Below are 13,751 nucleotides of genomic sequence, written 5' to 3' on the forward strand. Positions count from 1 at the left end.
AGTAAGCCTTAGGGCCTCAGACTTTTTTATTTTTTCTTCCTTTTTTTTCCTGGGAGAGGGAGAGGGAGAGGGAGAGGGAGAGGGAGAGGGAGAGGGAGAGGGAGAGGGAGAGGGAGAGGGAGAGGGAGAGGGAGAGGGAGAGGGAGAGGGAGAGGGAGAGGGAGAGGGAGAGGGAGAGGGAGAGAGATGGGTATCGAGACCACAGCATCAAAATTTCCTTCAATGTGGTGGAGGCCTGGCTCAAACCTAGGTCATGTGAGCGGCAAAGCAGCACAGTACCCCAGTGAGCTACTGGCCCTTTCTTTTTCTTTATTTTTTGATAATACACTTAAATTCGTTTTAAATGATCTTTATTTATGTACTAATACAAGATAGCGAGGCCAGGGGCATCCTTGCTTTGACACACTAGGATGCCAAGGGTTGATTCCAGGACTCGGTGCTTCTGAGTCTGGTGTCCTTCTCACTGTGCTCCCTCCTGCTTCATTCCTGTTCTTTATTTCCCTCCTCCAGAACCTGCCAGGAAAATGCCAAGCTGCACGCCCTGTGATTCCGACCTCTCTAGACTCCAGCTTACTCAGCCCACAATCGTGCGATTCACCCTCCTGTCTTGAGAGTTTCCCTAATGTAGAGCTGGGTAATTTATATGACTTAGGATGACACTGCAGGCCCCTGCCATTTGCTTCCTACATACTTTTTCCAAAGAAAGAGAGTTACTATTATTTTATTATTTTTAATTTTTTTATTGGGGAATTAATGTTTTACATTCAATAGTAAATACAATAGTTCGTACATGCATAACATTTCTCAGTTTCCCATATAACAATACAACACCCACTAGGTCCTCTGTCATCCTTCTTGGACCTGTATTCTCCCCACCCAGCCACCCCAGAGTCTTTTACTTTGATGCAATATGCCAATTCCATTTCAGGTTCTACTTGTGTTTGCTCTTCTGATTGTGCTATTCAACTTCTGCCTGAGAGTGAGATCATCCTATACTCATCCTTCTGTTTCTGATTTATTTCACTTAGCATGAATTTTTCAAGGTCCATCCAAGATCGGCTAAAAACGGTGAAGTCTCCATTTTTAATAGCTAAGTAGTATTCCATTGTGTATATATATACCACAACTTGCTCAGCCACTCATCTTTTGTTGGACACCTGGGTTGCTTCCAGGTTTTGGCTATTACAAATTGTGCTGCCAAGAACATATGTGTACACAGATCTTTTTGGATGGGTGTGTTGGGTTCCTTAGGCTATATCCCCAGGAGAGGAATTGCAGGGTCATAGGGTAGGTCCATTTCTGGCCTTCTGAGAGTTCTCCAGACTGTTCTCCACAGAAGTTGGTCCAACTGACATTCCCACCAGCAACGCAGGAGGGTTCCTTTGACCCCATACCCTCTCCAGCATTTGCTGCTGTTACCTTTTCTGATGTCTGACATTCTCACAGGAGTGAAGTGATATCTCATTGTTGTCTTGATTTGCATTTCTCTGACAATCAGAGACTTGGAGCATTTTTTCATGTGTTTCTCGGCCTTTTGGATCTCTTCTGTGGTGAATATTCTGTCCATGTCCTCTCCCCATTTTTCTATGGGATTATTTGTTGTCTTGTTGTTGAATTTGGAAAGCTCTTTATATATTTTGGTTATTAGCCCCTTGTCTGATGTATGGCATGTAAAGATCTTCTCCCATTCTGTGAGGGGTCTCTTGGTTTGGGTAGTGGTTTCTTTTGCTGTGAAGAAGCTTTTTAATTTGATGTAGTCCCATAGGTTTATGCTTGCCTTAGTCTTCTTTGTAATTGGATTCATTTCATTGAAGATATCTTTAAAATTTATGTTAAATTTATGTTATCAATGTTATTTATTTCCATTCTTCTGCATGTGTCAACCCATTTTTTTCCCAACACCATTTGTTGAGGAGACTCTGCTTTCCCCATTTAATATTCTGGGCTTCTTGAACCTTTATGTCTTTGATGTTGTCTAGACTAGAGAATTTCTCAGCTATTATGTCCTGAAGAATGCTTTCTTCCCCTCCCTCTCTTTCTTCCTCTGGTAAGCCTATAATGCATATATTATTTCTTTTGAAGTCATCCCATAGGTCTCTGTTGTTGTTTTCAGCATCTCTTAATCTCTTTTTGAGATCTCTTACTTCTTTTTTTAGTTGTCTCTAATTTGTCCTCAATCTTGCTAATTCTGTCTTCAGCCTCATTGATTCTATTCTCTCTCCCCTCTACTGTTTTCTGGAGTTCATCTGTTTTGTTACCCTGTTCTGATAATGTTTTATCTTGTTCAGCTAGTTGTATTCTTAGTTCAGCTATTTCAGCTTTCAGCTCTCTAATAACGTTGAGATAATTATTGTTTTATTCCAGAGTCTCATTTGTTGTTTCTGCATTTCTGATGACAGTTCTTTCAAACTCTTTACTCACTCCTGTGATTATTTCCTTAGCTAGTGTTTGGATGTTGACCTCATTATTTTGTGCTTCACCCCTTGGGGGGCTTTTAGCTGGACTCTTGTCCTGGTTCATTTCTCCAATACTTCTTGTTGATTTAACCATTTTATATAGTATGTTTTGAGGACCCTCTATCAGTACTTTTCAAATTTCAGATCACTTTTGCCTGGATTGACTTGTGTCTAAGTAAGGTAATTGAAGGGTGCACATTTGTGGAGATTGACAGTTCGAGCTGGGGGCTCAAACCAGGATCCTTATGCTAGTCCTTGCGGTTTGTGCCATGTGCATTTAACTGCTGCGCTACCACCCGACCCTCATCATTTCCATTTTACAGAAAAGGAACTTCAGGTAAAAAGGTCTTCACCTGAGATCAAAGAACAAGTGGATTGCAGAGAACATCCAACCCTAGCACAAAAAGTTGGGTCCTTAAAAAAAACAAACAAAGCATGGGGCCATCTTTCTTGTTTTTCCTTCACAGAGACAAATCTACAAAACTAGAACAACACAGAAACAGCTGAGGGCTACGGTCACAGCCCACAGACCTCAATGGAAGATTTGGTCTTGGCATAAATTTTCAAAGAACTAAAATAAAATAAAAGCTAAATGGATCAGAAGAATGCAAATGCCAAATGCTGGACCCTGGATGATTGGGGACCTTGTGAAATGTTTCCACAGGAAGTAAACACAAGCTTTTAACTTTACTCTAACAATGCATGTGGTCCAGCAGGAGGAAAAATAGGAAAGAAGAAGGAGGAGGAGGAGGAGGAGGAGGAGGAGGAGGAGGAGGAGGAGGAGAATGGGAAGGGGAAGGGGAAGAGGAAGGAGAAGGAGAAGGAGAAGGAGAAGGAGAAGGAGGGGAAGGGGAAGAAGGAGAAGGAGGAGAAGGAGAAGGAGAAGAAGAAGAAGAAGAAGAAGAAGAAGAAGAAGAAGAAGAAGAAGAAGAAGGAGAAGAAGGAGAAGAAGGAGAAGAAGGAGAAGAAGGAGAAGAAGGAGAAGAAGGAGAAGAAGGAGAAGAAGGAGAAGGAGAAGAAGGAGAAGGAGAAGGAGAAGAAGAAGAAGGAGAAATCTTAGAGAGTAGCCAATCTATAAACCCAGCTAAAACTTTCCTCTGCCTACTGACCCTTAATGTTTGCCCACATGCTTATCCTTGTGTGGGTATTCAGGCCACCACAGATGGGGTGTGGGGTGTGGGGTGTGGGGTGTGGGGGGTGTGGGGGGGCGGATTCTGAAAGCCCTAGGGACCTGCTGGGGAAGTTGCCCAGAGTTTATGATCCAAGTGTGTGTGTGTGTGTGTGTGTGTGTGTGTGTGTGTGTCCTTTTCTCTCTCCTCCTTTCTTTTTAAAAATTATTTATTTTTACTTAACAGGAGACAGAGAAACTGAGAGTGGAGGAGGAGATAGAAGGGGAGAGAGAAAAGGGAGACACCTGCATCTTTGCTTCACCACTTAGGAAGCTTCCCCTCTGCAGGTGGTATCTGGGGGCTTGAAACCCAGGTCCTTGCTTATGGGGCTGTGTCACTCAACTAGGCATACCACTAACTACCCCTCTCTCTTTCTCCATCTTTCTCTCTCTTACCCTCTATCAGTGAAAAACAATGACCATCAGCAACAGTGGAGCAAAAAAATTCTGGCAGCAAAATAAATAAATAAATAAAACTAGAATATAAAAAAATACAAAACAAATCTTTTTTTTTTTTTTTTTGTCATTGTTGGGACTTTACTGCTCCAGGCTCACTTTTTAATTTTTTAAAAATATTTATTTATTCCCTTTTGTTGCTCTTTTGTTTTATTGTTGTTATTATTGATGTCGTCATTGTTGGATAGGACAGAGAGAAATGGAGAGAGGAGGGGAAGACAGAGAGGGGGAGAGAAAGACAGACACCTGCAGACCTGCTTCACCGCCTGTGAAGCGACTCCCTGCAGGTGGGGAGCCGGGGGCTCAAACCAGGACCTTTACTCCGGTCCTTGTGCTTTGCACCACGTGCGCTTAACCCGCTGAGCTACCACCAGACTCCCACTTTTTTAAATAAATATTTTATTTATCTTAATGAGAAAGATACAGAGAGGAGAGAAAGAGAAAGAGAAGGAGGAGGAGGGAGAGAAACGGACAGACAAGAGCACTGCTTAGCTCTGCCTGATGGCGGTGCTGGGGATTGAACCTAGGACCTCAGAGCCACAGGTCTGGATGTCTTTTGCATAACCATTGTGTTGTCTCCCCAGACCCTTCAAGCCAGTTTATTTTTTCAAGTAGAAGGAGAAACAGAGATTCAGAGTGGGAGAGATACCACCGCACCAAAGCTTTCTTCAGTGCCAGGGTTACCTGCCTGGCAGCCTTCCTAAGTATTCTTACTCAGGAGGTGCTGCCGTAAATACTGCGTTGGCCTGCAAACACAAAACACAAACGAACCATCTTGCTGACCTCAGGATAAATCTCTCAGTTTTTAATGAATTAATTTACCAGAGCACTCCTCAGCTCTGGCTTATGGTGGTGCAGGGGATTGAACCTGAGACTTTAGAGCCTAAGGCATGAGAGTCTCTTTGCACAACCATTATGCTATTTACCTTCTGCCCAAGATAAATCTTTTGCACAAAGGGAAATTGACAAAAAGAAAAAAGGTTTCATTTTGTTATAGAGTTCTTTCTGTGATGAGATAGAAAGCAGTTACCACATCCAGGCCCAGGGATCAAATCCAGGATCTCATGCTGGCAAGGAATATGCACTATTTGGTGACCACCCCCCTGGAAACGGAAGTTTTATTCTGAAGCCAACCCCTGGCTTAGTGTAAAAGTCAGATTACACAATCACCCCACAGACATAAAATGAGGAAGAAAAATAAACACAGATAGGAGTCATCTGTGATAGGAAAATATACATCAGATAGGAGCCATGGGTGCTGTATTTACATACAATTATTTGAATTTTTCACCAAAGGCGTTGACATAAAAAAAAGAAAAAGAAAAGAAAGAAAAGAAAAAAAGCTACCATTAGGAAAAAGATAGCTAATGTCCATCTTCCTACGTGCTAGGCACTATAAACTACCTAAGAATGTTTAACTTCACTTAGACCCAGTCCATCCCCTATGTGTCTGTACCACTGTATTTCTGTTCTTCAAATAAGAAAAGATTCAGAGAGTTTAAATAATTTTCCCAAAGTCACAGTGCTAGCAAGAATCACTTTGTATGTTGATGGTGGGAATACTGGGTAAACAAAAGGGACACAGGATAGAAACAGAAAATATCTAGGAAGAGATTGGTCTTTGAATCCATAGAAGGCCAAGTCTAACAGGTACACACAGTCTCCTCATGTCTGTCTAGCTGATCTCCAAAATAAGATGAAAATGTTTTTAGAAGGACCTGAAACATGGAAGAGTATTATAGTCAGGAAACCTAAGCATACAGAAATTTGTCAGGGGAAAGGGGAGCAGGCAGTGGCACACCTGGTTAAGTGCTCCCATTACAGTGCACAAGGACCCAGGTTCAAGCCCCTGACCCCCACCTGCAGGCAGAAAACTTCACAAGTGGTGAAGTAGGTCTGCAGGTGTCTCTCTGTCTGTCTGTCTGTCTCTCTCTCTCACTCTCTCTCCCTTCCTCCCCTCTCAATTTCTCTTTGTCTCTAGCCAATAAATAAATATATAAAAATATTTTTCAAATAAATAAACAGGAACTTGTCAGGGCACAATGTGCTGAGACCCCAAATCTCCCTGTCAATTCCCCCAAATTAGAAACAATAGATATGTCCAGAAGAGGACTGCTGGTGGATCAAACTGTGGTGTCTCCGCACGAGAGAATACTAGGCAGCGGCTGAAGAACCAGGAAGTAACTGCCCAGTTGCTGCTGGTGTTGGCACTGGGATTCATAAACTGCTCTGCAGTAACACAGAGAAAAGTTGAAGGGTGCTGAAACTAAGTACTGCTGCGAACACCCATGGTGTCCGTGAGAGCCTGACTTCACAACGGGAAGAAAAGAGGTGTAGATATAAGTAACTAAAGGGGGTCTGTGTTGGCACACCCACTGGGGCCCACATGTTACCAGGCACAAGGACCCAGGTTCAAGCCCCAACCCCATCCTCACCTACAGGGGTAGAAGCTTCATGAGCTGTGAAGCAGGGCTGAAGGTGCCTCTTCCTCTCTCCCTCTCTCTCTCTTTCCCTCTCCCCTTTCAATTTCTATCTGTCCTATCAAAGAAAAGAAAGAAAAATTTTTAAAAAGAAAAGGAAAAAAATGGACACTGGGAGCTATGGATTTGTTAGAGAGGTAACAAGGCCCAGAGATAACCCTGCTGGAAAAAAAAAAAAAAAAGAATAAAAGTCTCTAGTTTTGAATTTGAACAAGAAGTATCAGCATGAAGTAATGTTCTATGTTTTCCCATAAACAACCACCTATTTATTTCTTTGTTCACGGAAAATGTCTAGAAATTATGACATCCAGGAAGACTGAACACCCATAATAAGTGTTGAGTGATTATGATCTCTAAAGACCATCTCCCACTTGGGGGAAGCCAGGATGCTTGGAGAGATGTCTGCTTCCAGGTCTCGGGCAAAGGCCTGGAACTTCTTAGCTTACTGCCTGGGTGGTGTTGAGACTACATAGGGTCGTGTCAGAAGGAACCAACTAACTGGTCAGTGATGCCACCATAGAAATTATAAAGGGGAGGGACTATGTTTAAACCGAGGGCCAGGTGGTGGTGCACCTGGATGAATGTACATACATTACACTGTGCAGCGGACCTGGGTTCAAGTCCCCAGTCCCCACCTGTAGGGGAAGCTTCATGAACCGTGACACAGCACTGTAGGTGTGTGTCTCTATCTCCCCCTTCCCCTGTTGATTTCTGTCTCTACCCAAAATAAATTGATTTTAAACATTTTAAAAAGAGTTTAAATACATGACACTGAAAACAAAAGTGAAAAACCTGAATTCATCGTCACTGACCAATGACAGCGCGCCACACTCATTGCTCTGGGGACTGGCAAATACAGAAAATCAGGCACTGATCACACCTTCCTCTCTGACGCAGGCTACTAGACAGGCTGACAGTAGAATGCTTAGTTGTCTGTATTTCAGCTAATAAGAGAGCTGGGACATCACATTCATCATGAATTAACTAGTGCATCTAAGCATTAATTATAGTGGCTGCAGGATCGCTGACAGGACACAACCAGACATTATGTGCTTTCTGACAAGAGAACACAACACAGTCTACAACACGGTTTTGTTCACAAAAAGAATCAAGCATAAATATGATTAAACACCCAAATCAAACTGCCAATTCATAGGAAATACAAATAGTAAGGGGCCAGGTGGTAGCGCACCTGGTTAAGTGCACACATTACAATGCTCCAGGACCCAGGTTCAAGCCTCTGGTCCCCACCTGCAGGAGGAAAACTTCACAAGTGGCGAAGCAGGGCTGCAGGTGCCTCTCTGTCTCTCTTGCTCTCTCTCTCTCTCTCCCACCCCTCTCAATTTCTGTCTCTATCCAATGATAAATAAATAAAGATATTTAAATTAAAGATATTTAAAAGAAAAACATGTTAAATAGCCCTACCAGACATAGAAAAAAACATACCCTGCCGATATCTATGGGACACAGTTCTTCATCAAATGAACTTGGGGTAGGGTGGTAGCGCAGTGGGTTAAGCACACAGGGCACAAAGCATAGGACCAGTGCAAGGATCCCAGTTCGAGCCCCCGGCTCCCCACCTGCCGGGGGGTCGCTTCCCAAGCAGCGAAGCAGGTCTGCAGGTGTCTATCTTTCTCTCTCCCTGTCTTCCTCTCCTCTCTCCATTTTTCTCTGTCCTATCCAATAACAACAACAACAAGGGCAACAAAAAGGGGAAAATGGCTTTCAAGAGCAGTGGATTCATAGTGCAGGCACCAAGCCCCAGTAATAAAACTGAAGGCAATAATAATAATAATAATAATAATTAAAAGAAGGAACTTTAGAAGGGGGGAATGCAATAAAGGGCCTGTAGATTACAAGACCCTGACAAGACCCATTAGTCTACTGGGCTATGTGACCTGTGTTTGGACTGTGACTTTAAATAAGGGTCAAAAGGGCCATTCTTGGAGCTACTACAGATTTGAATACTTGCCAGGCATTTGATGGTACTGAGCTTCAATGTGCACTTTGTCATGTGTGACAGTGGCATTGTGCTCAGACTGGGAAAAGAAAGGCAAACACGCAGGATCGGGGTGAGAGAGATAGCTCACTGGACAGGGCACACGTCTTACTAAGCACACAGCCCAGGTCTGAGCTCCAGCACCGTATGGAGCAGATCTGGCATCTCCACACCCGCCCCCACAATACTCTCTGTCTTTCTATCTGAATGCACAAGGGCCCTGGGAACAGTGGATTTGCACACGTGTGAGCCCTGGTTCTGCAAACACAAACAACAACAGAAAACCCAAGGGTCAGTTTTATTGTCTTTATGCTTATTCAGAGATCTCTATTTACAGTTGAGATAATATGTTTTGGGGGAGGGAATGTAGACCACAGAAAATTTGATGGTGGGTGCAGTGTATACCCCTGTCATCTTATAATGTTGTGAATCACTCAATCACTAATGAACAAAATCAGAAAAAGAAGCGCTATGTCCTGGGTTTGCTTTCAAATAACCCAGTGGGAAGTGAGGAAGTCGATGTGGACAGAAGAGAAGGTGAAATAAGTCTTCTATAGATGATGGCTGAGACTGGACTGGATGAAGGTTCATAGAGAAAGGAGTGTTCATTTCTCTGCATGTTTGCAAATGACTGTCAAACAAGATTCAAGGAAACTCTCCCTGCTCTTCTGCTCAGAGGGCTAAGACTGGGCTGGTGTGTCAGCTTCTGACCCGGCGTTTTCTATTATTATATTTATTTATTTATCTATTTATCTGTTTATTGGATAGAGACCGCCAGAAATTGAGAGGGAAGGGGGAGGTAAATAGATAGAGAGGGAAGGACATAGAGACCTGCAGTGCTACTTCACTACTCGCAAAGCGCCCCCCGGAAGGTGGGGACCAGGAGCTTGAGCCCGGCTCCTTGCACACTGTAACATGTGCCCTCAGCCAGGCGTGCCACCACCCGGCCCAGACCTGAGGCTTTCATGATGTGTTTCAGGTCACCTATGAGGAGGCTCCCTGCCTCCCTACCAGGCCGTGCCAGCCAGGGCTCAGGAATCTAAATGCACGGCAGCCATCTAGAAACCTCCGAGAAAAAGACTTCTCATGTCTCATATATTCTTATTTTTGCTTGCTTCAAAGATGCCAGCATAAGGACTCCTAATTCCACAGTGCTCTGTAAACCAAAGCAACCTGGAATACGGACATCTTGGTGGGAAGGGTAGCCGGCGAGAGTGCTGGGGGTGGCGGGGGTTTCTGTTCTCAAGTGCGAAGCGCCGGCTATGTTCTCGAGCCTTTATTTCCCCTCAGCTCTGAACTTCCTAAGTCAGATGGAAAATGTTTGGGAGGATCAATGACCCAAATTCTCTCATGGAAGCCCCTCAGCTGAGAGAACTGAGGATGGTTGAAGAGAAGACGATGAAATGAAGAGGATAGAAGAGCAAATCCTTAAGCCGTGTCAGTGGGTGGAGGCCGATGGTGGGAGAAAATAAGAGTTTAGGGCCAGGGAGTAAGAAACTAACTGGATGGGGCCAGGGAGATGGCAGAGTAGGAGATCCCGCAAGCATGAGGCCTAGAGGTCGAACATCACATGCACCAGAGTGAGGCTCTGGTGCTGTCTTTTCTTCTCTGTGTGTCTCTGTCTCTGTCTCTCTCTATCTCTTGCCTCCAGAGTTATCACTGGGGCTCAGTGCTAACACTATGAATCCATAGCTCCTGGTGGCCATTTTATTGATAGGACAGAGAGAAACTGAGAGAGGAAGAGGAGATAGAGAGGGAGAAAGAGAGACAGCTGCAGAGCTGCTTCGATACTTGAGAAGTGTCCTCCCTGCAGGTGGGGAGAAGGGGCTCGAACCGGGATCCCTGTGCTTCATACTATGTGCATTGAACTAGGTGAGCCACTGCCTACCAATATCCTTTTCTCTTTCTCTCATCGACAAATACACAGACCTTTAAAACTAAAAGACAAGCTGACACGATGCTTATCTGTAGAAATGGCACTTCCCAGCCCTTGAAATAAAGTTTACTGTTTAAACAAGCTGTTTTTACTCTTCCGTATTCTTTTTCTTCAAATAAGATGTCCTTATTTACTAATGAAAGAGAAACAGGAGAGAGAGAGAACCATCGCATCACTCTGGTACATGCAATGCCAGGGCTCAAGCTCAGGACCTTGTGCTTGAGAGTCCAGTATTTTGTCCACTGTACAAGTTCCAGGTCACAGGACAAGCTTCTGCTTCTTCCTATGGTGCCCCCAGCACCTGTGACCAGACTGTAGCACAGAGGGTTGGCAGTCAGCCGTGGACTTCCTTAAATCCTAGTCTCACCCTGTGAGCTATTTCTCTCATTGTGAAGACTGGTCACGTCCTCCTCTGTCTCCCCCACCAGAGGCCGTGTCTATTCCCTGTGGTATCCTACCATAAAGCACAGGGCTAGGACAGGAGGCGTTTCCCCAGTAGTGACCAAATGGCCAGCATTCACTCTGACGCCACATCTAGTCAGAGACGGGCTTGACTCACAGCCGTGCAAGCCCACTGTCTGCCCACTTAGCCAGCGTCATCTGAGGACTGCTACATTCTCCCACTGCCGCTTTTTATTCTTTCTATTTTACTGGATAGGACAGAGAGAAATTGAGAGGGGGAGAGGAAGAAAGAAAGACAACTATAGACCTGCTTCACGATTCATGAAGGGTCTCCCTTGCAGGGGGGAGGTGGCCCCAAACCAAGTCCTTGAACATCTTAATGTGCACACTTAATGGGGTACACCACCACTTGGCCTCACTGTCGCTGCCTCTTTATAAGACTTCAGGTTTTTATCTAAAAAGAACCAAGACATGAAAAAATTAGTAAAGTCATGGGCTCCTTGGAGTATACCTAAAATAGACCTACTTGCTTTTTCCAAAACGGACGCCCCCCCCCCCCAAATCTTCATCTACAATATTCTTGCCTTGAGGTGCATGATTAGTCAACAATTTGTTCTGCTTTATATTTTTATTCTTTTTCAGCCACCAGGTTCCAGATGCTACCATGATACCAACCAGACTTCCCTGGGCAGATGACCCCACCAATATGTCCTGGAGCCCCGCTTCCCCAGAGCCCCACTAGGGAAAGAGAGAGGCAGGCTGGAAGTATGGATTGACCTATCTATGCCTATGTTCAGCGGGGAAGCAATTACAGAAGCCAGACCTTCCACCTTCTGCAACCTACAATGACCCTGGGTCCATACCTCCAGAAGGTTAAAGAATAGGGAAGCTATCATGGGTGTGGGGAATGGATGGGATAGGGAGTTCTGGTGGTGGAAATTGTGTGGAATTATACCTATTTCATCCTATAGTCTTTTAATATCTCCATTTTATAAATAAGAAAAAAATAAAACAAACCACTGTGACTTTCTTGGAGATGATAACACCTACAGCTGCAGTGTGTAACTTCTCTGTAGCTTCATATTAACGAGTGATCTAAGAACACAGCCTCCGGGAACTTCATCATGCACCTTCCTGGAGTACGTTCCACCCATGACCTTCAAGACAGAGAAACCCTAGACTCCACCCGCACACAACTCCATGCTACTGTGCTAAAGGGGGAGGCGGTGGGATGGGCAGGGGAACACCTTGTGACAGAACCGTCAGAGTCCACCAACAAACCTGGGCGTCTTCGAACGTGTATCTCCCTCCGTCTTTGATGTTCTGACTGGTGATCTCGTAGCTGTGAGAGTCCAGGTTGATTGCACTGGGAGCCCCTGGGGCCAGGAACTCTTGCCAGATTTCTTCCACTCTCTTGGCAACATCCTGGAGGGGTTGTTTCTTGAGATCTTGGACAGCCAACCAGAACCTAGAATGAAGCATAAAGATGTCAGTTCTGGTGTGGGTGGGGCTCAGCGGGTATCTGGACTCCGCTGGACACGGCAGCAGAAGTGATATAGGTTCATGGTGGGAGAATTTATGTTACTTATATCCCAGCCTTTCTGCTGCCACCACACAGGTCCCAAGGCCCGTTGGGTGTCCTTCTCCCTTGGAGAACCACAAAGAAGTGTACATGGAGGCCGGGTGGTGGCACACCTGGTTGAGCGCACATGCTCCCAGGCACAAGGACCCAGGTTCCCGCTCCTGTCCCCACCTGCAGGGGGGAAGCTCTGCTAGCGGTGAAGCAGGGCTGCAGGTGTCTGTCTCTCTGTCTCTCTCCCTTTCTCTCTCCCCCTTCCCATTCAATTTCTAGATGTCTCTATGCAATAAATAAAGATAATAGAAAATACATATAAAGAAGTGTACTCCATTGTATTTCTGGTTGCTGCGTAGGAACCGTCTGTCACTCTGTATCTGAGTGGTGCAACCTCAGCTCCACTGCTGTTTTGGTCCAGAACCGCCTTTGTTGCCCTGTGCATGGACGAAGGATCGGCAGCATCTACTCGCCAGATGCCAGGGGCATGCCATTCCTAAGCTGTAACAACCAAAACAGTGCTTCCAGACTTTACCAAATGTCCCCTGGGAGGTAAAACCACCCTCAGTAGGGAGCCACTGCTTCACGTAGATGTCACAACAAAGGCAGCCAAGTCCCTCTGACCTATGCTGCTGGGGTCAGGTGGAGGCATTAAAAGGAAGATCCCACCGGGGACGGATACAGTCTTGGAGTTATAAAGAATTACCAAGAACACCGGGCTGGGAGGACCTGGCCTTTCCTGTTGTAGGTGGAGAGACTGAACTGGCTTGCAGCATCGGTGTTCTGCATGGTGCTAGGCACACAGTAGGATGTCAAATAGCTGCTGGACTGAAGAGGGACCCAGTTGAAACAAAGCTAAAGGGGCAAAGAGGAGTCTCTCTGCAGAAAGACTCGACTCTCGGGAGGAGCGCTGGGGAGAAAATCTGCCTTCTGCCATGCTTGTGAGGTTCCCACATGAGCCTGGCAGCTGGGTATGAGCACAGCAATGAGCTGACACAGCGACACAGCGGCGAGACAACAGCTGCCGGGCCTGCAGATGGGCCCCAGGCAGCTCCTGCGAGCACCTCCGGCAGGACCAGGTCTGCACTCTGCCCCACAGGAGATGGGACAGGCCACTGGGCTCCCTACAGCTGCAGGCGCCACATGTTTTCATAGTCACATCAACAAAAGGACAGAGACAGGAGAAGCTGAGCTGCAACACAGTGGAAAGTGCATCCAATCTGTCATCGGATTTCACCCAAAGTAAGATGTACTTGGTTCTTTTTTTTTTTTTTTTTAAAG

At 45.4% G+C, this 13,751-nt stretch overlaps 1 protein-coding gene across 7 annotated transcripts in view; it reads right to left on the reverse strand.

Annotated features, from left to right (window-relative positions):
• The window catches only part of RGS6 (regulator of G protein signaling 6), a 461,089-nt gene that overhangs the window by 39,136 nt on the left and 408,202 nt on the right, over window positions 1–13,751 (reverse strand). For all 7 annotated transcript variants that reach the window (XR_009545392.1, XM_007528431.2, XM_007528430.2 and 4 more), the window contains exon 14: window positions 12,179–12,365. Coding sequence is in view for 6 of the 7 variants with exons in the window: in XM_007528431.2 (XP_007528493.2) it covers window positions 12,179–12,365 (187 nt within the window). In the remaining variant the exon portion in view is untranslated. The remainder of the gene's footprint in view (window positions 1–12,178; window positions 12,366–13,751) is intronic.

The sequence above is a fragment of the Erinaceus europaeus genome, chromosome 16 (assembly GCF_950295315.1).
Source record: "Erinaceus europaeus chromosome 16, mEriEur2.1, whole genome shotgun sequence".
NCBI lineage: Eukaryota > Metazoa > Chordata > Mammalia > Eulipotyphla > Erinaceidae > Erinaceus > Erinaceus europaeus.